At 34.6% G+C, this 24,257-nt stretch overlaps 1 protein-coding gene across 9 annotated transcripts in view; it reads left to right on the top strand.

Moving 5' to 3' along the window:
- The first annotated feature begins 4,304 nt into the window (after positions 1 to 4,304).
- The window catches only part of TMEM232 (transmembrane protein 232), a 178,684-nt gene continuing 158,731 nt past the window's right edge, over positions 4,305 to 24,257 (top strand). For 6 of the 9 annotated variants that reach the window (XM_046667915.1, XM_046667921.1, XM_046667919.1 and 3 more), the window contains exons 1-2: positions 5,703 to 5,823; positions 21,077 to 21,209. In XM_046667915.1, coding sequence (XP_046523871.1) covers positions 21,136 to 21,209 — 74 coding nt within the window. In that variant the 5' untranslated portion in view covers positions 5,703 to 5,823; positions 21,077 to 21,135. Of the gene's footprint in view, positions 4,343 to 4,717; positions 4,753 to 5,702; positions 5,824 to 10,913; positions 11,038 to 21,076; positions 21,210 to 24,257 lie in introns of those variants that run through there. The other 3 variants (XM_046667918.1, XM_046667916.1, XM_046667917.1) reach the window with 3 other exon arrangements.

Below are 24,257 nucleotides of genomic sequence, written 5' to 3' on the forward strand. Positions count from 1 at the left end.
CTAAATGAAGTGAGGGAGTGAGCCATGTATGAACATCTGGGAGAAAAATTTTCAAGACAGACCTAAGTATGAGGTCCTGATGACAAGGTAGATAGCCAGTGAGCAAGGGCTCACTGAGAGCTGAAAGGAGGGTAGGGGCCAAATTTTGCAGGGCCCTGTGGGTGATGGACAAGAATTTAGTTTTTTTTTAAGAGTAGAAAAGTGAGGTGACCTTAATGTTGTTTTAGAAGGGTCAACCTGAATTCTGTATGGGGCAAAGATGGAAGCCTCCTCTACTTAGTAGGCCATTGCAAGCTGCTGAGGCAAGAGATAGTAGTAATTTGATCTAGAGTGATAGTGGCTATGGAGATGAGAAGAGCTAGAGTCAGCATGTTTAAAGATTATGTTAGACATGGACATTAAATGACAAGTGAAAATGTTCATGTTAAGTTAAAAATATGTACAGTATGATTTCATTCTTGTAAAAATAATAGTAAAGATACACAATAAAAGGGTATATGCCAAAATGATAAATTATGTTATATCTGGGTGTAGGTTTGAATATGTTTTATTTTTTTCACTTTTCATTTTCTAATTGTTGTAAAATAGGGGTTTTTTTTGTTTTTGCTAAGAATAAAAATTACTTTAGAAAAAAATCAGTAGAATAGATTAAATTATGGGACACAGCAATAAAGATCTTTCTAGATTACTAAATCTGTCCATAGCATTTAAACAGCAGTCTCTAGAGCACTATCAACGTTCTGCCATCCTATATTTCTTCAAAATCTTTCCAAAATAGTTGCTGAAGTGGTCCAGAGTGTTTAGCTTCAAACTAGTTTGAGAAACTCATAATACAGAAATTAAAATCTGTAATTCTAACATTTAAAAAAGAGTGACCAGTATGCATTATATGAGAATAACAGTATAATATTTCTAGTAGTTATCTGTTGTGGCATAAATTATCCTCAAATAAAGCAGCCTAAAGCAATATTTATTATCTCAGTTTCTGTAGTTCAAGAATTTGAGAGTGGCTTAGATTTGTGGTTCTGGCTCAGGGTCTCTCATGAAGTTTCAGTCAAGACTTCAACTTGAGGTGTGGTCATTTTAGACTCACTGGGTTTGACTGGGACTGGAGGATCCACTTTCAAGATATCTCACTGAGCTAATTGTGGAAAGAATGCTTCCTTTTCTTGCCAGTTTGCTGTCAGGAGGTCTCAATTCCTTGCTATTTGGAGCTCTCCATAGAATGTCGTGAATGTCCTCATGACATGACAGTTGGCTTCTTCCCAGAGCAAATGATCCAAGAGAGATAGCAAGGAGGAAGCCACACTGTCGTTTTTTTTTTTTTCTTGTCTTTGTTTTGTTTTGTTTTCTTTTCTTTGAGGAAGATTAGCCCAGCGCTAACTACTGCCAGTCCTCCTCTTTTTTTGCTGAGGAAGCCTGGCCCTGAGCTAACATCCATGCCCATCTTTCTCTACTTTATATGTGGGACGCCCACCACAGCATGGCGTGCCAAGCGGTGCCATGTCTGCACCCGGGATGCCAACCGGCGAACCCTGAGCCGCCGCGGAACGTGCACACTTAACCGCTGCGACCCGGGCCGGCCTCCACACTCTTTTATGACCTAATCCCAGCTCATCGCTTCTACCACATTCTATTCTCTAGAAGTGAGTCAGTAAATCTGACCCCACACTCAGGGGGAAGAGATTTGGCTCCATCTTTAGAAGGGAGGATTATCAGACAATCTGTGTTCATATTTTAAAATCACCACAATTAAACCATTACATCACAATTAATGGATAGAAAATATTGTAGGCACCAAAAATTAATAATTAGGAGAATTTTCACACAATTATTAACAGAATGATATAGATTAAATTTTTGACCTTTTTCTTGAGCAGACTTGAAGGATTAGTTTTATTTGAAAAGAATCATATGATAAAAATATTGATAATCATGAAATAGTTTAATAAATATTTTTAAAAGTCCAGTCATTATTCAGTTAGACTGGAGTCAAAATACAAATGAAGAATAGTAAACTATTTTGACAGGTTTCAAGAGCTGGCACAGAATGATATGCACTGCTAAACAAAAGTAGAGAATAAGCAGATCACTCATTTATATTAATATTTTACTCAGAAATTCTGACAATGAATTCAGCTCACAGGATAAAATAAAATCGTCTACATTTTTATTCAAGAATTCACCCAGCAGTATTTATTTAGCACTTACTACATGCAAGTCTCTGTATTAGGTACTGGGATGCAACTATATACCATTTTCAAGGATGGAATTTTAAAATATTTAAAATATTTTATTTCTAAAATATATATGGACCAATAAACAGTTTTCACAGTAAGTTTTAATATGTAGGAACCAAATCCTTCTACATTTGCTTCTTTTTCATAATTTTCTTGGCTAATCTGCCATTTATTCTTCCAAATGAATTTTAAAACCATCTCATTCTTCACTCTCACTCTCCTGAAAACACACGAACACACATAGACACACACATACTTTGGGCTTTGAAATATATTTGCATACAATTTATATGGTAACCTTAAGAGGTTAGATTTTTTTTTTCACTCTGTGAAATATTTCCTTCAAGGATTCATGGTTTCCTATTTCCTGTGATCTAGGTTTATGCCACTAAGTATTCTCTTCCAAAAATATTTTCTGTATCTCTCTTTGTTGAGATCTGTCATTTAGTGTAGAGTGTGAGTTGAGAATCTAACTGAATCCTCCCCTGCACACACAATAGTGGAACATTTTTACTTTACACTCCTTTATGAAAATTGAGAAATGTCCCCACTGCTTTCTCACACTTCATTATTTTAACTTGAATTATAAAAGCTATAAATCTATCATCTCTTTCAAAACGTTTTCTGCCATTTCATTTGATGGCCAAGGGAAAACTGTTTAGGTACATCTAGTTTCAGAGCTCAACATCAATTCTTTCCAGTCACGACTTCCACAATTTTGAGTTCTTAGTTTTGATTAATGTCTAAGTGATCTGCTTTTGAGTGGTTTAATCTTAAAGTGTAGCAGGAGTAGGGGAAGAATTTGTAAATTCTGCCTTATATAAATGTGTCCTTTTGTTGTCTTCTTTATAGAATTCACGGGTGGCTACTTTTTTCTCTAAACGCTCTGTAGAATCAATGGATTTTCATATCATGGAGAAGAATTTTTTGGCTAACCTGCTTTTTATTCCTTTGTGAGTAGCTTGTTTAACAGCTTGAATTTTTCTTGCTTTTAACATTTTTTTCTAGATTTCTTGAAGTCAATTTTAAATAAAACCCACCAAGCTATTTTTAAGTGCAGCAGTCTTTCCATATTTGTTTTATTTGGAATATGGTAAGCACTCAATTTCCTGTCTCGTCATTTTTTTTTTTGATCAAAGAAGTTTTGTTCTTCCAACTAATTTTTAAAGATAAATTTTATATTTTTTAAGGATAAATATTATCTATATTTTTGTTCTCTCTTTTACAGGTTTTCTCAATTTCACTTCTGTTCTTACGCTCAACCTACTGACCTATTAGGAGAGTGTGTTTTGACAAAGCCTGGGATTAGATATTATAAATTTTGTTTTTTTAATCTTTATTTTAAAAAACTTATTAATTAAAGTTTTTATTATTAATTTTTATGAGGAGTTTTAGGTTTATAAAAATTAAGAAGAAAGTACAGAGTTTTTCCCATATACTCCCTACCCCCACACATGCATAGCCTCCCCCATTATCAATATCCTCCACCTGAGTGGGACATTTATTACAACTGATGAATTTACATTGACACATCATGATCACCCAAGTCCATAGCTTATATTAGAGTTCACTCTTGATGTTATACATTCTATGGGTTTGGATCTATAATTTCTGTTTTAAATAGCAAAATGTCTAAAAAAAATCAAAAGACTTATTTGGTTCTTATATGAACAGAAATAATTCAGGATTGATGTATTTCAAGTTTACATCAATTAAGTTCTCTAAAGTTCTTAATTTTTTAAGCCAATTTATTTCACCAGGACAATCCCTGTACATTAACTTTGAATTTAATCAGAGTTACTCTTCCGTACAGTAAAACACTTGTGAACTTTGTAGAATATTTGAAGTTGCTCGCCCATTGGTAGGCAGAGGAATTTCACAAGGATTTAAATTAGATAATTTTATTGGATACTATATTTAAAAACAGGCAATCTTTTATGTTTAAATTCTCCCCCTTGTGGTTAGTACGTACAAAACACTCTCGATGCTTTGTTTACCCATTATCCTAATTGCGGAGGACACTGGCGGGTCTACATCTTCTATGTAAAACGAGCTTACAAACAGCAGTCTGATGAAAAGACATAGCTACCTCTGGATAGCAAGTATGTTTTTTTTTTTTTTATTTTTTAATTTAGATTGGGGGGAGGGGCGAGGCTTTGGAGGAGGCGTTTAGACATTCAGGAGGCACTGACGCGCCGCCGAGTCGCTTCTCGTTGCAGCTCCTGGCCGGATATGCAACGTACGTACAGTATGTAGAAAGAACCATTGCTAACTGCTTTATGATTGTATTTTAAAGCTAATAAAGGTCTTTTACACGTCTTTGCATCTATTCATTCGAAACTAAACACAAATATGGTGAAGGCGGGGAAGGGAAGGTGGAATTGCATTTACAGGTCCTGGTTGGCTAAGCCCTGGTCAGGAGACTCTAAAAGAACAACCTTCCGGCTCTAAGAGCGCCTCCCACGGCGTCCTTAGCAACCAGTCTCGGTCCCCAGCGACCCTGCGTGCCGCGGTGAGTGATTACTAGGTCCTGGTTCTGATGACTTGAGAGGTTTTTGCCACATTCACCATCCCGAGGCCGCCGGGAGACCCACAAAGATCCACAAATGGGAGCACTAAGCCTTCTTTCTTTGGGGTCCGTAGCTCTGGCTGTTAGAAGCCTCTAATAACGCAGGCGCCATCCTGGCTCCTCCTAAGAATCTAAGCGGTCTAGTGTGGAAACACTCCTGTGAAGGCGTGAAGGGAGAAGGTGGGGGATCAACCACTAGGTCATTTGATAGGGAAATAGCTCTTTGCTGGGAAGACGAAAGGTGGTAGGAGAACCTTCTTATTGCTATCAATGAGGGAATTCTTTCAATTTTCTGTGTCTCGCTTGCCGTCTGGCAAATCTTAATTCAGAAGTCCGCTTGCCTCGCTGGATGGTTTCCAAGTCCTTCTATACTCAGTGAAATTGCAGTCCCCTTCTTTTTTTTTTTTTTTTTACGCAGACTTTTTTGGACTTCAAAAGAGAAGGTTTAAAAAATTTGGGAAAGGGGTGGGGGGGGGGGGGGGGGGGGGGGGGGGGGGAAGTGCCTTGAGGTTGTGAAATAAAAGGATTTTTAAAGGCAATTAATCTTGAGGAAAGGGTGCAAGTTTCCATTAGGAAAAAATTCTAGGAAGGGGAAAGGTGATGGTAGGATTCCCTTATGTACCTTATCTCAATAATATGTCTGAATGGATTCTTTCTTTTTGGTGGTCTTTGGCGAAATTATCCTTTGCTCTTTAAGGTTATAGCTAAATCTTGTATTCCCTAAAGCATGTTACCTATCCAAAGTCTTGTTATAATCTTAATAGCATCTAGTGTCTCAGAAATTGTTTTTTAAAGTGTACTTTTCCAACCTTGTTTTAACTGGAGCTTAAAAAAATACATTAGAGATTAATGTTAAAAACTTCTTTTTCTTTTAAATTCTGGATGTCTGCTAAGCTGCAGATGAACTGCCCAGCACCCAGCCAGCTTGCTGGAGGCACTTCATGAGCTGAAACATCTCTCTTCAATGTGTAAACAGTCTTTGTTTTGATACTGCTCATAAATTTTAGGTTCAATGTGAGTATCAGATTGTTATTTCACTAAGAACTATTCTGTATGAACCCTTCTGATCTTGATGAGTAATGCTATATTCTTATTGAACATCTTATTCATTATCAGAATTGTTGATTATCTTGATTAATTTGGTAAGTGTTCCTTTCTTGAAGTTCATTGTTCATCCAGAGCCCCTAGTAAAGTGCCTGGTCATGATGAATGCTTAGTAAATAGTTATAGTACTATCAATTAGAATTTCCCAAAATGGGTTGTGCACCTGATTCTGGAAATAGTGTTCTAAAGGTTTCTTGGTCAAATTTAGGAAAAGCTATAATTATACTGCTACTCAGTGAGATTTGCAATGCATAGGACCATATTAACATCTCTGAGAAGTCTTACAGTATGCAAACCTATATAATTTTGTCGAGTGCAATGTTTTCCAAACTTATTTCAGGAGAAAAAGCTTTTAGGAGGTAATTACATCCTAAGAATCTATATTCCATGAAACACATTTTGGGAATTACTAAACTAAAGACTGTACTCTTTATTTTTGCTCATATTTCCATAAAACCAAATGGATTCGTTTCTTTAAAATGTAAAACTATATTTACAGATGACATGATGTTGTACATAGAAAATGCTAAGGAATCCATTAATAGACTATTATATCTAATAAAAAAGTTTAGCAAGGTTGCAGTATACAAGATCAATATACAAATATCAGTTTTATTTCTATACAGTAGCAATTAGCAAACTGAAGAGGAAATAAATTAAGAAAAACTCCATTTACAATACCATTAAAAAGAATAAAATACTTAGGAATAAATTTAACAAAAGTTCAAAACTTATACTCTGAAAATTACGAAACACTGTTGAAAGAGGTTAAAGAAGACCGAAATAAATGGAAAGACATCATATGGTCATGAGTAAGAACACCTGATATTGTTAAAATGGCAGTGTCCCCAGATTGAGCTACAGAGTCAGTCCATCCCTATGAAATCCTAGCTAATCTCTTTGCAGAAATTGACAAGCTGATCCTAAAATTCATATGGCAAGTCTACCTAGGGACCTGGAATAGATAAAACAATCTCGAAAAAGAAATACAAAGTTGGAAAACTCACATTTTTCAATTTCAAAAATTACTACTAAACTGCAGTAATCAAGACAGTGTGGCACAGGCCCGAAGACAGACATATAGATCAATACAATAGAAGTGAGAATCCGGAAATAAACTCACATTTATGGTAAATTGACTTTTGACAAGGGTGCTAAAATAATTCAACAGGGGAAAGAAAATCTTTCTAATAAACAGTTCTGGGACAACTGGATATCCTTCTGCAAAAGAATGAAGTTAGAACTCTGCCTCATACTATATATAATAATTAACTCAAATGGATCAAAGACCTAAATGTAAGAGCTAAAACTAAACCCTTAGAATTCTTGTGACTTTGATTCAGGCAATGATTTCTTAGATATGGCAGCAAAAGCACATACAACCAAAGAAAAAATAGACCCAATGGACTTCATGAAAATTATAAACATTAGTGGAGCCTGCCCTGTGGTGCAGTGGTTAAGTTCATGGGTTTCACTTCGGCAGCCCAGGTTCGCTGGTTCAGATCCCGGGTGCAGACCTATGCAACACTTGGCAAGCCATGCTGTGGCAGGCTTCCCACATATAAAGTAGAGGAAGATGGGCACGGATTTTAGCTCAGGGCCAGTCTTCCTCAGCAAAAAGAGGAGGCTTGGCAGCAGATGTTAGCTCAGGGCTAAACTTCCTCAACAACAACAATATATATATATATAAACATTAGTGCTTCAAAGAACACTATCAAGGAAGTGAAAAGACAACCCATAGAATGAGAGGAAATTTTTGCAAATCATACATCCGATAAGGGATTTGTATCTAGAACATATAAAAACCGTTACAACTCAATAATAAAAAGCCCAATTAAAAATGGACAAAGGATCTGAATAGACATTTCTTCAAAGGAGATATACAGATGGCTAAGAAGCACATGAAAAGATGTTCAATATTATTAGCCATCAGGGAAATTCAAAGCAAAACCACTTCATATCTGTTTGTATATCTGTAATCAAGAAGACAGGTAACAAGCGTTGGTGAGGATGTGGAGAAACTGGAGCCCTTGTTCACTACTGGCGAGAATGTAAAATAATGCAACCACTTTGGAAAACAATCTGGCAGTTCCTCAAATGGTTAAACAGAGTTACCAAATGGTTCAGCAGTTCCACTCCTAGGAATATCCTCAAGAGAATTGGAAATATACGTCCACACATAAATTTGTATATGATGTCAATGGCATCATTAAGACTGAACTCATTCAGATCGTCTTGGATTCTTGGATCTCTGGGGCAGCTAGCCCACAGTTAGGACAAGTTTATATTTTTGTTTGTAGAACATAAAATTTCATGGCCACACGTGTTTATGGCTGATGTTACATTGTGTGTGTGTATGTGCGGTGGGAGAACAAATACTGAAACATTATTTTTTACAAGAAGTGCAGGAGAGAATATAAAGAGCAGTTGTCTGAGAAGAATAAATTCTACAGTTTTCTTCTAGTACATGTTGCCTGTAACAACTTCATGCACCTGGTATGAAGTTGTCATTCAGCCGGTAGGTCATCCAGCTACTTCTCTGGCTATTCATACTTCCTTGTTTGCTTAGTGATGCATAGACAAATTGTGTATATCCTTCATATGCTGTAGACATTGACATTTTCTAATTACTGCCAAGTTTTTCCTATTAGTACTGTAAGAACAGCCAACCAACGCTTAGCGTCCTTAAAACCTGTGGGCTCCTTTCCTCAGCCATGGTTAATGTTCTTCTAGGACAGCACCAGTACCGAACTGTTTCCTCAGGTTCAGGACTAAGATTCTCATTAGATATCACCTTACAATATTCATCAATGTAATTTTCAGCAGAAATTTTTTCATGAAAATATTCAGATGTTTTATACCATGAAGCTTCTTAAATTTCTATAGCCAATCTTCTGAATATTCACACTCACATTCAATGTTCAGTTCCTCATGGTCAATTCTACCTTGTTTTGTGATCCATAAATCAGTCATTTCCCTTATTTGGACAGTTTAGCATCATCTATATTTATTGGTCATTTGCATTTACTCTTCATAGTTTTGCTGGTTTTTCAACCCTCTCGATCCAAAATTTGTCTTTCTTCAGCTTAGGGAAATTTAGTTTCATTATTTCTTTGATTAATATTTTTTCTCTGATTTCTTTGCTCTTTCAGGAACGACCTAAAGATTTTGATTTATGCTTGCTTTAAATTAAAAAGAGAACAATTAAAGACCACCATCTTATTTGATGGTTTGAGGCTGAAAGAATTCCATGGTGTCAAGTACTTTCAAATTTTAAGTATTTTGCTTATTAGGTAAAGATATTTATATTCTTTGAACTCAGAGCCAAAATAGACAAAGAATTCTACTAAGAATGGAATTATCTTTTAAGAATAGAATTATCTATTAAAAATATAATATCTTATTCATATTTAAATTTAAGTTTGACTATTCTCTAGGTCTTATCATACATTTATAAAATGTGATATTGATCAAATATTTTTCTTGGGCAATTTTTTCCCTCTAAAATCACCTGGAGTCCTGTCGTGGAATTCAGCATCTTGAAATGTGAAAAAACTGTTGGCTTACAGGCCAGTCCTTTTTCTCTAGATTATAATTTCTTGAGGAGAGGGAACATATTTTACTTATCTTCACATCTCTAAAGCATAGGAACCTCAAACATCATTAGTGCTTTTATTTTTGTGAAAAATGAACCAAATTGAATTTCCTAAATGACAACCGCTCAAAATGAGTAACATGGGTAATTTTTGGTACTGCTAAATATAAAATGGTCAAAAACATTTTTTTTTATTTCTAGTGTATATATAGTGTGTGTGTATAGTTTTCTTTATTTCATATTGTATGTTGTGTTGCAAATAAATAAAAAATACTAGTGCACAGCATAAACCCAATAAAAGAACTCATAGACAATTACATCCACTTCTGCAATTCCTTTACAAACTATTCATCACGTTAGTAGTTTGCAGCAAAGCCAAATGGCCTCCTAAGGTGAGTGTGAACCTAACTAAAGATGTGAACTGAGGCAAGCTCAAGTTAACAAAAATTGAGTTTATTGGGGAATGGCAGAGGAATTGCAATTTGGAAAACACAAACTGTAGCCAGCTACAGGCGAGTCCACTGAAGGTCTGAGGACAACTATATTTATGGGCAAGGAATGCAAAGAGCAGGGAAGTCCAGCCAGAGTCCAAGCAGTAAGTTCATTGTCTTGAGGATAGGGAAAGGTTCTTGGTGAATGGAAATAGTTCCTGTTTAAACTTTAATGGTACTTTCTAGTTCATTTTCCTTGTTGTCCGAGGGTTACTGAATCACCTCTAAATACTTTAAACACTGCAGTTTTTCCTGTTTTGAATATTGCTATTTCATGTTAATTATGGATTACATTTATACTTATTATTTCTGGAAAAAATGCCAATTATTTTATTTACTACTACAAAGTTAAAATGCATGTAGTAGTTATGAATCATAGTTGATGGACTTATAGATGCAGGAAATATTTCTGTGCTTTCTTTAAATTGACTGTGTATATTCCAAGCCTCTGTTTTGCTGACTGGTTGGATATTCGGTCTTAGTTTTTATTAGGCCTGCCCCTGCCCTGGGGTTATACAAAGATCCTGGATGCTTATGCATGACAAAGCATTGGAAGGCATCATGGGACATTGGGTCAGTTGTCACATCTATAGGGTCTTCTCTGTTTTGGCATTTCTCTTCTGGGCCACAACAATCCAAGAGAAGATTTTTATGCCTCTGCTATGCTATGGGGTCCAATCTCTCAAGATGCGGGACCAGATATTTCTTCTGTGATTCTGTCACCTCCAGGGGATGCTGCTATAACAGAGGAGATGGTTCTGAATGACTGTGTTACCATCCAGTCTCAGGAAACATCTCTCTCTACAATGCCAGTAGCTGTTTTCCTCCTCACAAGGCACTCAGTGTCATCTCTTAGCTTAGTTTTTTGTTTTTATTTTTTGAAGACTGGGAGGATCCAGTGGCTTCAGGCAGCTCAGCTTTCTGCCTTGGAGAAATTCAGGCAAGAAAGGAAGAAGGCCTTATATCTCCTCAGAATCGAGAAGTACAAACCAAAAGGGAGAAGAGTTCTTAAAAAATACATATAAAGTCTGTGTGTATGTATGTATCTATATCTCTATCTGTCTTGCTCCCTCTCTCTATGTATAGCTCTTTAGAATTGAGAAGTACAAATCAATAGGGAGAGGAATTCTTAAAATATATATATAAAACCTTCATACTTAAGGGGCATCAATGAGGCTCCATCACTTATACTTCTCTTTTACAAACTAAACATTTTAGTCTTCTAGCTATTTCGAAAAGGGACATGGTTTTATATTTCCTCACTTTTCCCCTCATACCACGAGGTAAAATAGTCCAGTTGATGTTTTATAAGTGTAGGACCCCAAAACGGATGAGGTAATCTAGTTTCCAACATATTTTACACAAAAGGTTTGCCATGAAGATTTATAACTGATACATATAGTTTAAATTTGTGATGGCAAATAAAATAATTATCTATTTCTTTAAAAACACAATAGATACAAATGTAAACCATACACTCAAACTTTATGCTGCGACAATCTGAATAGTCCCTATGCTGAGTTTGGAGTTTTTTGTTGGCAGTAGGCCTGTGTTAAAGGATCTTAAACAAGGGGGTGGGGCCTGGGGGACGAGTGAAATGATCAGGAGGTTTGTGTTTGGAAAAGCGGCTCTGGCAGTCTGTAAAAGATAAGACTACAAGAAGAGAGATAAGAAGGAGACTGGGAGATAAGAAGTTACTGTAGTAATTGAGGACAAGGATAATGGCATCCTGACTTAGGAGAATGGCTGAAGGGATGAAAAGGAGACTGATTAACAGAGTTCCTTTGAAGATGGGAACCAATGGCACATAGCGACCAATAGTGCCTCCCCAACAATGTGATGCTGCGTGAGCTGGTGAACAACCTGAAGCAAGGTGAGGCCTGACAATGACCATGAAAGGAAGATTTAGATAGAGCCTTGGTTTCTTATGACCATGAAGCTGCCAAACAGACCCTGAATTGTCTAGCTTTGGATTTAAAAAAATTTTTTTGACACCAGAGAGAAATGTATTTCTATCTTGTCTGAGCTATTGTCAATTTTTACTTCTGTTATATGTTACTAAACCTAATTCTAATACAGTATATTCTCTAATAATTTTATTTTTATTGAGGTAAAATTTGCATGCAGTGAAATGCACAAATGTTCATTGTACAGTTCAGTGAGTATTCTGGGTGTCTGTTGCTGGTAACAACTACCTTAAAACTTAGTGGCTTAAATAATTTTTTATATACTCTCATGGTTCTGGAGTTGATTGTATGCAGCTGGGTAATTCTCATTTCGGTCTCTCCTGTGATTTCAGTTAGATGTCAGCTGAGGCTCTAGTCATTTGAAGGCTTGACTGGGTTCGACAACCATAATGTCTCACTCACGTGGCTGGCCGTTGCTGCTTGCTGTCACCTGGAAGCCTGGCTGGGTGCTCAGCTAAAGCTATCTACCAGAGCCCTTATACATGGCTTCCCATGTGATGTTGGCCTCTCAGCGTGGTGGCTGGACTCTGAGAGAACATCTCAAGAGACTTAAGAGAAACTGTAAGGTTTTTTTTTTTTAAGAAGATGGTTAGCCCTGAGCTAACATCCACTGCCAATTCTCCTATTTTTGCTGAGGAAGACTGGCCCTGAGCTAACATCTGTGCCCATCTTCGTCCATCTTGTATGTGGGACACCTGCCACAGTATGACTTGATAAGCAGTGCATAGGTCTGCACTTAGGATCCCAGCTGGTGAACCCCAGGCCACTGAAGCAGAATGTGTGAACTTAACTGCTGCACCACTGGGCTGGCCCTGTAAGGCTTTTTCTTTTTTTTTTTAAGATTGGCACCTGAGCTAACAACTGTTGCCAATCTTTTTTATTTTTTCTGCTTTTTCTCCCCAAATCCCCCCAGTACATAGTTATATATTTTAGTTGTGGGTCCCACTAGCTGTGGCATGTGGTACACTGCCTCAACGTGGCCAGATGAGTGGTGCCATGTCTGTGCCCAGGATCCAAACCAGCAAAATCCTGGGCCACCAAAGCGGAGTGCATGAACTCAACCACTCGGCCACGGGGCTGGCCCCCAGGATTTTTTTTATAGTATAGCTTCCTATATCTCAGAGTGTTACTTCTGCCACATCCTATCAGTCAAGAGGTCACTAAGTTAAGCCCAGATTCATGGGGAGAGTGAATTAGACTCCATCTTTTGTGGAGGAGTGGTAAGGCCACGTTGCAGAACAGCATATAGTATGAGAGACATTGTTGCACCATTTTGAAAAATGAAATTTGCTACAATGAGTTTTGATACATATATACACTAACGTACCACCCCCAATATATAACATTTCCAACATGCCACCTTCTGTTCAATCACTGCTCCAGCCCCAACCCCCATCTTCCCATAGATCATCAGTAGGTAGTAGTTTTGCCTGCTCTTGAGCTTCATATGTATGGAATCATATAGTAAGTACACTTCTGCGTTTAGCTTCTTTCACTCAATGTAATATTTTTCATTGAATGTATTATTTTTGTTGTATGTAGCAGTAGTTTGTTTTTTATTGCTGAGAAGAATCCTAGTATATAAACATATGACAATTTGTTTTTCCATTCTCTTACTGATGGATGTTTGGGTTATTTCCACTTTGGGTCTGTTATGAATAAGACTGCTATATACATTCTTGTACATGCCTTTTTGTGACAATGTTTTCATTTCTTTTGGAATGAAATTTCTGGGTCAAGGGGTAGGTATACGATTAACTTTCTAAGGTACAAATTGATTTCCAAAGTGGTTATAGCTTATTTTCACTCCTATCAGCAATGTATGAGAGTTCCATTGCTCCACACCTCACAAAACTTGGTATTGTTAGGTTTAAAAAAAATGTTAGCCACTCTGGTTTAGAGTGAAATAGTATTTAGCTGTGGTTCTAATTTGAATTTTCATGAAGACAATGATTTTGAACATATTGGCTTTGTTGATCTTCTCTCTCAGATTTTGTTCTGTATATCATTGATTTCTGTTCTTAAAAATTCTCTTCCAATTTTTTGGCAGTATGTCTTGCTGTTATTTTTCTCATCTTTTTGTGTTAGCTAATTTTTACCTTTTCATTGTTTTTAGGTAAGTGTTTAATATTTACTTCTAGGTGCCACTTTTGTTGCACTTCACAAATTTTTACATGTAACTTTTTTATCATTTAGTTCTAACTACCTTTGAAATTCCATTGTTATTTCTTATTTTTTCTCCTTTTTTTATTGAGCTAACATTGGTTTATAACATATAAATTTCAGGTGTACATCATTATATTTCTGTGTAGACTACATTACATTAACCATTCAAAGAGTAATTACCATCCATCACCATACACATGTGCACAGGAACCCCTTCACCCTCCTCCCTTCCTCTTCCTCTCTAGTAACCACCAATCTAATCTCTGTATGTATGTGTTTGTTATTGTTTTTATCTTCTATTTATGAATGAGTGAGATCATAGGGTATTTGACTTTCTCTCTCTGACTTATTTCACTTAGCATAATACCCTCAAGGTCCATCCATGTTGTTGCAAATGGCAAGATTTCATCCTTTTTTGTAGCTGAGTAATATTCCGTTGTGTATATATACCACATTTGCTTTATCCGTTTGCCCCTTGATGGACACTTAGATTGTTTCCAAGCCTTTTCTTTTTTGATCCACAGCTGACTTTGAATTGGGTTTTCTTTTTTTTTTCCTTCTTCTTCTCCCCAAAGCCCCCCAGTGCATAGTTGTACACTCTAGCTGTAGGTCCTTCTAGTTGTGCTATGTGGGACACCACCTCAGCATGGCCTGATGAGCGGTGCCATGTCAGTGCCCAGGATCCAAACTGGCAAAACCCTGGGCCCTGACCAAAGTGGAGCGTGCAAACTTAACCACTCGGCCACGAGCTGGTCCCAGAATTGGGTTTTTTATTTCCCAAATATGGAGGGTTAATTTATCTTTTTATTATAAGTTTCTGACTTAAGTGTGTTTTGATGTCAGGGAATATAATCTATTGGTGTAGATTACTACTCTGTGATTTGTTAAGACTTGCTTTCTAGGCTAGAATGTGATCAATTTTTAGAAATTGTACTTGTGTGCTTGGGAAGAACACATATTCTCTAATGATTGAATACAGAATTCTCTTTGTGTTCATTTGTCCATCATATTAATTGTATTGCTTAAATCTTCTGTACTTTTGCTGATTTTCTTTTTGTTGCCTACTCGATTTATTAGTAGTTAAGAAAGCATAACTCAAACTACTTTTTTACTAATTTATTTTCTCAGAGCCATACCGACTGACTACCTACTTCTCCACCTGTATACACACCAGTTCATAATTGCCTTTCATTTTCCCAGTAGCTTAGTTCAGGGTTTTTTCTCTCATAATTTCTTGGATTTCACATTTCCTTCTTAGTCCTACAACTTGCTTTTAAAGACAGGATCCCAAAGCCTTGTTAGTCATCTTTACTGGCACTGGAACCCATATCTCTAATTTTTTTGTATTAATTATTTATTCAGAAATATTTTTTTAAGTGGATGTGATCTATTTTTTGTATGTGCAGAGTCTTCTGAGATTTTTATTTAGATATTTTTCAAATAAATATACTGTCCCTCTTTTCCCACGTTTACACCTTTTTTTCTTTTTTAAAATATTTTTGTTGGCTAGGACTGCCTATACAATGTTGAATAGTAGTAATACTAAAAATATTCTTGTATTGTTCTTGGCTTTTCAGATAAAACTTCTAATGTTATATCATTAATTATCATGTTTATTTTAGTTTTTCCTAGATATCGTTAATTAAATTAAGGAAAACTCCTATCCCTAGCTTGCAGAGATTTTTGTTTGTTTTTATAATCATGAATGGAAACTGGATTTAATTGAATTACTCTTTGGCATATATAAAAACATTTCCTACTTTTTTGCTTTAAACTCATCAATGTTATGGTCTATAATAATAGATTTTATAATATTAAACCGTCCTTGCTCTTCTAAGACTAACCCTTCTCAGTTAAAGTGAATTATTTTTTATTGGTATTGTTGGATTTGGTTTCCTTATATTTTATTTAGAATTTTGCAACCATGTTGGTAGATGATATTTCCCTACAAATTTATTTTCCCAGGCTGACCCAGATCCTTTAACCTCGGATGGTCTAAAAATTTATCTCTTTTTGTATAAGATGGTTAAGATTGCCGAAACTCTAAAAAAGCATAAAAAGTAGAATTATGGAATACCTTAGGTAGGTATTCTGGGGAGAAACAGTGAGCATAAGAATAAAAGAAAATGACGAACTAATTTAAATAATTGTATTAGCAATTTTAAAAGCAGTTTGTATGTCTTGTTATTCTTTTGGTTGTTGTAATATTAGATATTATGTCTGTTTTTTGGTTGATTAAATGTTTAGAGATAATCTGGTATATATCACATCACTCTATCTATCAATCTATATGGTGCTATATATGGTGGCCTTGTGATTTTTAATTAAATGCTGAGAAGAAATTGATTAAATCTATGTAATTATGAATCAATACTTTAAAATACTTTAGTATAAAAAGCTTCAATCATGCAGAAAAGTTGGGAGACTAGTAAATGAATCCCCGTTTACTTTTACTGCAGATTTAATGATGATCAATTATCAATTAAATACATACATTATATTAATTATATATTTTTATGTTTATTACTTAATACATTTATATGATTAATTAGAAGACTATTACACAAAGAACAAACAGTAAGTAATGATTTTTTTTACTCTCCATTTGGATAGTAAGGACCCATTATATATATATGATTTTATATATATGATTTTATATATATATAGTTATATATACCATTATATATACATATATATGTATATGTATATATAATGGTATAATGATACCATTATAATCCCTATTTAGATGAGGAAAATGAGGCATCTGGAAGTTAAGTAATTTGCACAGCGACACAGATATAATCTGTGCTGGAGCCAGAATTTAAAGTAAGCTGTTGATTCCCCCACTTGCACACTTACCCACTAGACCATACAGGAGTCTGATAAAGAGACCTCGCAGAGGGAGGGACACAAGCCAAGGGAGGAGCGTCATGATAAATGAAAAAGAAGACACATTTCTGCAAGGTGATGATAGGTAGAGTCACTTACTATGGAGGGATCGGGTGAGATCAGTATGAAAAACTCTTAGTGGAATTGTCCGCCTGGAGATTACTGTCAGCCTTGGAAAGATTATCTTAGTGTTGGGATAACAGAAACTACATTCCAGATATTGAGTTTTCTGCACTGGAATAAATTTAAGGGTAAATATTATTTAATATAAAAATCATATCCAATATAAGTAAAAGGTAAAATCAAGCTGTGTTTTTGCCCACTCAAGACAAATGTGCAAGATGAATCTGGAATCTATTTAAATTATTGAAAAACATCCCTGGAAGGTGGTAGAGAAAATGTGATTTACTGCAGACTGTCCTCTATAGTGGAATGCTGTATAAGCCAAGAGAATTAGAGCAAGCAAAGAGGTGGCTCTTAGAAATAGTTGCTGTCAAAAATAATGATGTTTTTGATCTTTCATTTCTGCATTATAGGGAAGACTTTATTTAGAAAGGAGAGTAATTCAATCTTTAAGATCAGTTTTATTCACTTAAGATTTTGTTTCCATTTCAAACCACAAATTCAGTCAGTACCATGTGTTTTGGGTACTACAGAGAATAGAAGGACATTTGAATCTTAAAGATCTATTTAAATTATAAAAAAGCTCATTTTTACATTTACATCACCTTCTGCTGATTCAGGAAAAATGACAGCTATTTCTTAACAATAGTGTGAAAGTGAAATAATTCAACTTAACAACAACTCCATCTTAATCTCTTTACATTTAATTATTGTGATTTCCCAGCAGAGTAAAAGGAATGTCTTGTATTTGATAGCAGAAAAATACAAAATTTGGCCTCATTTTAATTTTCTTTTCCTATTTTAAGGTGATTTCGGGTTACTAAAGAACATGAGATATGCCACTGTCTGTCCCCTTCTGTACAATTCACAAGTCAACATCACTGGATGTAATTGTCCTGAGGAGGAATAAAATGTACAATGGTACAGATGATTTCCCCCAGTAGGTTTTAATAAATGGTCTAAAATAACTTTTTTTTAAAGATTTTATTTTTCCTTTTTCTCCCCAAAGCCCCCTAGTACATAGTTGTATATTTTTAGTTGTGGGTCCTTCTAGTTGTGGCATGTGGGATGCTGCCTCAGCGTGGCCTGATGAGTGGTACCATGTCTGCAACCAGGATCCAAATCAGCAAAGACCTGGGCCTCAGAAGTGGAGCACGCAAACTTAATCACTCAGCCATGGGGTCGGCCCACCAAAAAATACTTTTTATTAAATAATGTATTAGAAAGTGAATGTTTCAGCTCCACTAATGATTAGTATGTGTGACTCTAGTTATATTAATACAATGCAAAAAGGACCTACTGCACATACAATAATAATAATAATTCCTTGTTGATTGCTTCAGGTTTTAAAGTCTATTGAGAAACGATGAAGAGACTTAAGACTGTGAAAAGACTGAAATGTGAAAGTTAAAAACATTTTTAGATTCTATATTATGAGGTATTTTTTTAACAGGGGGAGTCATTTTAAATCTTTTTTTGTTTGTTTGTTTATTTGCCCCACAGAGGGTTTAATTCCAACATGACTATTGGAAACATTTCTGAAGACATTCATCTTTTCTTTTTGGAAACGAGATTATTTGTGTATTGTTTCTTTTAATCTTAGTCAAAAGCAATCCTAATTAATAAAATACATTAAGTAGTATATCATAATAGTAGTCAAATAGTGGTTCACAAACTAGTGTTGGTTAAGCATAGTTGCTCCCAAGATAAGTACTTCCAAGGTAAACCAGAAACTGAGAGGAAGCAAGTAGAAAGTTTTACAGCAGTTTGACGTTTTCTACCCATCCAGTCTGGGGAAGTCTCACACCAGAGGTTTGTGGAACTTGCGTGTTAGCAGATGGTGCAGACACCTACCTCTGTTTCCAGCAGATGTGATGGGTCTTTGGAAAGTAGGTTCAGGGATCAAGAGAGAATTTCTAAAATAATTAGTCTCTACCTTCTTGAAACCCCAAAACATATGACTAATCATAGTCAATTCTGTGAAGTGATCAGGAAACAGCTAAAAGCTCAAGGTCAATATGCCCAACACCTGCACGCAAATACCAATTTGCTTTCAATTCAGTTTCTCTTCAATTATTTTTCTCACTAGGTGGTCTGTAGTTTTTCCTTTCTATTCATTTGGCATCAAATGTTTTAAATTAATTTATCTAAGAATATGTCTCACTCAAATTTGTGTTTCTAATCTCTATTTCTGAAATATGTAATGTTTTATGAATGATGGGTTTCTTTTGTCTTCTTTTGAAGACTGTGTCTTTATCTAGTGTATTTAAACCTCTTATCACCATAATTTTATATGACTCACAATAAATACTTATCAAATGTGTGACATTTATTACTGGATTTATCAAATTAACTCTTTTGAATATCTCTACATCTTTATTATCGTCATCCTGTGCTTATGTGTACTCTATGATGCATTCATGAATAATTGTTTGGAGTTATTTTCCTGAGTGCCTTTTAAGGTGGAAATGTCTAAGATGATGTTGTTGCCTATTAAAAAAATTAACTCCTGAATATATTAATCCTGCTCCTGCTTGGGAAGAACTTGTATTTTCTATTAAAGTTAAGCCTGCTCTGAGTGAGGTCCTTGTATATAGCTTAGTACAGCTGCTGACTTAAAAATACATTTGCTTTACCTTCTAATGCATGCAGATTATTAGAAGCAGACGTTGCTATAAGCAAAAGCAATGGGTAATGATGTTTTGTGCTGGATACTTTCCCATTGCCCCTCCAGATCCGCTTTCCATCTTTCTCCACTCTGCCCTGCACCTTCTGGCTTCTAGTTTGGTTTAGCTAAGGGGAAGCCCATGCAGATGATTGGAGTGGAGTGAAGGAGAGTCAGATCAAAGTTTCCATTCCCCAGGCTCCCTCTGAGCAGGCAGCCTCAGACTGGTTGCATCTCTCTACCAAAGGCCAAAGATTTTTAGTAAGCACCTTCTCCAGCTATTGTTCGTTCTGGGTCCTTCTTCTCAGTCCTGAGAGTGGTAACGGTTCACCCACTTCTTGCCAGCCACTTAGAATGGCACCATCTCGGGTTTTATTTTTTTACTTGAATCAATCTGCCCACATCTTCGGAAAGAGTCTTTTTATACAGTTACCCCATTTGAGTGTGCCATCTGTTTCCTGTCAGAACCTTGACTGATATAATGATCAGTTTTAAAAATCAACTATCTTAGAAATGAAATGCAAAATAATTCCATATAAATCTGACTACTCACCTTATTACTTCATTATGCTGTTTACATACTCTGCTAAACAGGAATAGTGTGTCTTAATTTTGGTCATATACTCATAAAATGTGTTCAGATGTACTTCAAAAGGAAGTAAATCTGGATGTGAGAGCAAGCAGAGAAAGCGTAATCTAAATGGCAAAAAAACAGGAGACCTAAAAAAGAAATTTACAAGTAACCTTAAAAAACAGAAAACACAGTAATCTAATAATGATCATAAGCCCTTATATAAAGCTTCCTATATGCCAGGCTCTATTCTAAGCAGTTTACATATATTGATCTATTTATTTTTACAGCAACTCTCTAAGGAGGTACTATTCCCATTGCACAGGTGAGGAAACTGAGGCACAGAGCAGTTAAGTAAATCAGATAGTCGGTTGTATCTTAGCTACTATGCTATGCTGGTTTTCAACAGTTTTGCTGATAAAACTGCTAACATACAATAAAGACTAAATATTACATGAAAGGATAAATTTGTAATAGTAACATAATAGAAAGAACTGGGATTTCAATTCAAAGTTGAGTTTGACTCCGAGGTCTGACAGTTTAAGTTTAAATTCTTCCTTAATATAATTTTGTTCTTAAGCCTGATTTTCCTTCTTCCTACCCTTTTCCCCACAAATCATGAATTTGCATGAAATGTATTATTTGGTACTGTGCATGCATTTCTGTTCTAATATAACATTTAATATTTCTCCATAGGTTTGTGATCTGTGACTATACCTGTTAACAAAGCACCTGTGATTAATAAACTTGGAGTAATGTCTTCCTTTCCTGAAACACTCTTGAGGTTTAATTTTCAAGATTTAAGGAAAACAGGGAGTAACACATCAAAGTAAGTTTGAAAGTATTTTTATTTTATTCAAGTAGTGGACCCATTTACACTGTAGAATTTAGAAAGTACAGAAAATTGTGAACAATAAAAAAAATCACCCATAATTCTATAACTAAGGATAAAAATGTCAGTTTACTATTTTTTAAATAAATACCTTAATTATTTTTAATGATCATATATTTCTAAAATTTGAATTCTACAGTATTTGTTTAAACATCGTTTTCTATAACCATATGTCTTTTAAGTTGCTATAATAATCCATAAGAGAAAGTATTTAAGAACTACTGTATTGTGAAGCATTTTAGTTATTTCTGAGTTCTTTGCTATTTCAAATTGAACCACAATAGAATATTTTTCTGCATTTCAAATTATTTCCTTGGGATAAGGTTTCTAAAATGAAGTTACTAAATTCAAGTTTGTTGATATTTTAAAAATTGTATGTGATTTAAAAAAATTTTTAAGAACTTAAAAATAAAGAGTAGAATAGAATACATAATAAAACAAATGTTGGCATATTGTTATATTTGTTTCACGTATTTTTCGTTAATAAAGGATAGATCAACAGATAAACTTTGAGCTCTTTGACTCTGTGTTCTCCTACCTAGAATAATTGTGGCATATATCATTTCCGTTCATTTTACTACTTTAATATACATAATATAAAATTGTATTTTCCATATGAATATAAATGTAATTATACCTGACACACTTATCTGTGACTTTGTTTTTTATAAATCAATGTTCTGTTTTGAATTCAATCCATACTGATAGTTATGTATTTTCTTCATTCATTCATTTTAGCGGCTGTGTAATTTCCCATATAATGATTTCTTATTTTACTTACCTTAATTTCCAAATTTTTGCCAATAAAATCAATGCTACAGTGAAAATCATTGTATATTTCTCCCTGTGTACCTTTGTAAGTATTTCTTTGGAGTGGAATTTTTTATTCCTTGCTCTTTAATTTTACTTGATACTATTCCTCTCTAAAGTATGGGGATCAATTTACATTTTCTTCACCAGTATATGGAAGTATCACCTCCCCCAACTTCACCAACAGTTGATATTTTCAGACTTCTTGACATTTTCTATTGTAATAGGTCAAAAGTGGTACTTACCTGATAACTAATATTTTAAAATCCCTGTTAATGTTTGTTGCCATTAGAATTACTTCTATGAATTATCTTTTCATATATTTGACCAATTTACTTTTGTGGAGGTTTTTTCTTATGTATAATTGATATTCTTAAATATTTATTATGAATTCTTCCAGTCCGTGCCTTGTCTTTTAACTTTGTTTTTGTGATGACTTTCATCATACAGAAGTCTTGAAACTTAATATAGTCATTATATTTTTAAGATTCATTCAATATGTTAAGTGTAGCTATATAATTTTTATTGTTGATTTGTTCATTCCATTTGTCCACTTCACTAACATACTGCAAATAATCCACTCATTCTACGATTGTTGGCCTTGTCAATTATTTCCTGTTTATGGTTATTATCAACAATGTTTCCATGAACATTCTTGTACGAGCATCCTAGCATATATCCTAAGGTACACACCTTAGGATACCTGTATTTTGGTTAAGAAATCTGTCTCCACCACGAGATCATGTAGATATTCTTATATATTATTTTCTAAAAGGCTTATTACTTTGTGTTTCACATAATACATATGGAAATGATTTTTGTCAATGGTGTTAAGTACAGGTCCAATTTCCCTTTTTTATATACATATGCAATTGATGAACACCTTGTATTGAAAAGAACATCCTTCTGCACTATTTCTGTAGCACTACTATTGCATAAGTCAAGTGTCTTCCTATAGTGGGGTGTTCCTGGGCTCTCTCTTCTCTTTCACTGGCCTATTTTTCTTGTTCTACACCAATACTGCACTGCCTTAATTACTATAGTTTAGTAATAACATTTAGTCGTTAACGTAACAGATTTTCCAAATTTGTTCTTCCTCAATGATATACTGTGTATTATTGTTAGAATCAGCTTGTCATATTTTTTTTTAAAAAACTTGGTGGGATTTTTCATTGGATTTTTTTGAATCAGTAGATCAATTTATAAGAATTAACATCTTTATTATAGTAAGATTCCAATCCATGAACAAGGTATATCTCTCTATTTATTTAGTTATTAGTAAAGTTTTCTTAAAATTTTAATATTTTTTGATAGGAATACTATTCATATTTTGTTAGATTTATTCCTGTGTATTTGGTACTTTTGATACCGTTATAAGTTTTATGTGTATATTTAAAAATATATTTTTTCTTCCTGTTGCCAGAAGAGAGAAATACAATTGATTTTTATACATTGATTTTTACATGCAGAAATATTGCTGAATTTTCATATTAATTCTAAACTTTCTTATCTCAATCTTGATTTAAAGGGAATATTCCAAACATTTCATGATTAAGTATAATTATTTTCCTCAAACCTTATCTGGGATTTTAATTCTATTTTGTGCTTTTTGAAAATCACACCAGACTTTATTATTTTAAGTAGTTAATGTTCCTTTATATTTTATTTACTGTTTATCACTTTCTTTCCTTCTCATTCCTTCTTGCTTCTTAGACTTCATTTTTCTTTTGCCAAATGTACAACTTATTAAACTTTCCTTGGTAAGATTTTGTTGTTGAAAAAACTCAGTTTTTGTTAGTCTGAATATATCTTTATTTTATTCTTATTCTTGAAAGAAATTTAAAACTGAATATGGAATTACCTTTGGTCTGTTATCACTTTTATTCTTTTTCTCCCCCAGCACATTGATGATATCATTCCACTCACAGCTTCCATTATTGCTGTTGAGAAGTTAGCTGAAATTTTGATGCTTTTTCTTTAAGATTAATCTCTTTTCCCTTACTTGGGGTGCTTTAAACAAATTTTTATTGTCTTGCATTTTCTGCAGTTTTACTGAAGTGTCAGAATGTAATTTAAAAAAACATTCTTCTGCTTGGATTTCTTGGACCTTTTGAATCTGTGGACTTTGTGTTCCATCATTCTTGAAAAATTATCAGATATTCTTTCTTCAGATAC

Source organism: Equus quagga, chromosome 7, assembly GCF_021613505.1.
Source record: "Equus quagga isolate Etosha38 chromosome 7, UCLA_HA_Equagga_1.0, whole genome shotgun sequence".
Classification (NCBI taxonomy): Eukaryota; Metazoa; Chordata; class Mammalia; order Perissodactyla; family Equidae; genus Equus; species Equus quagga.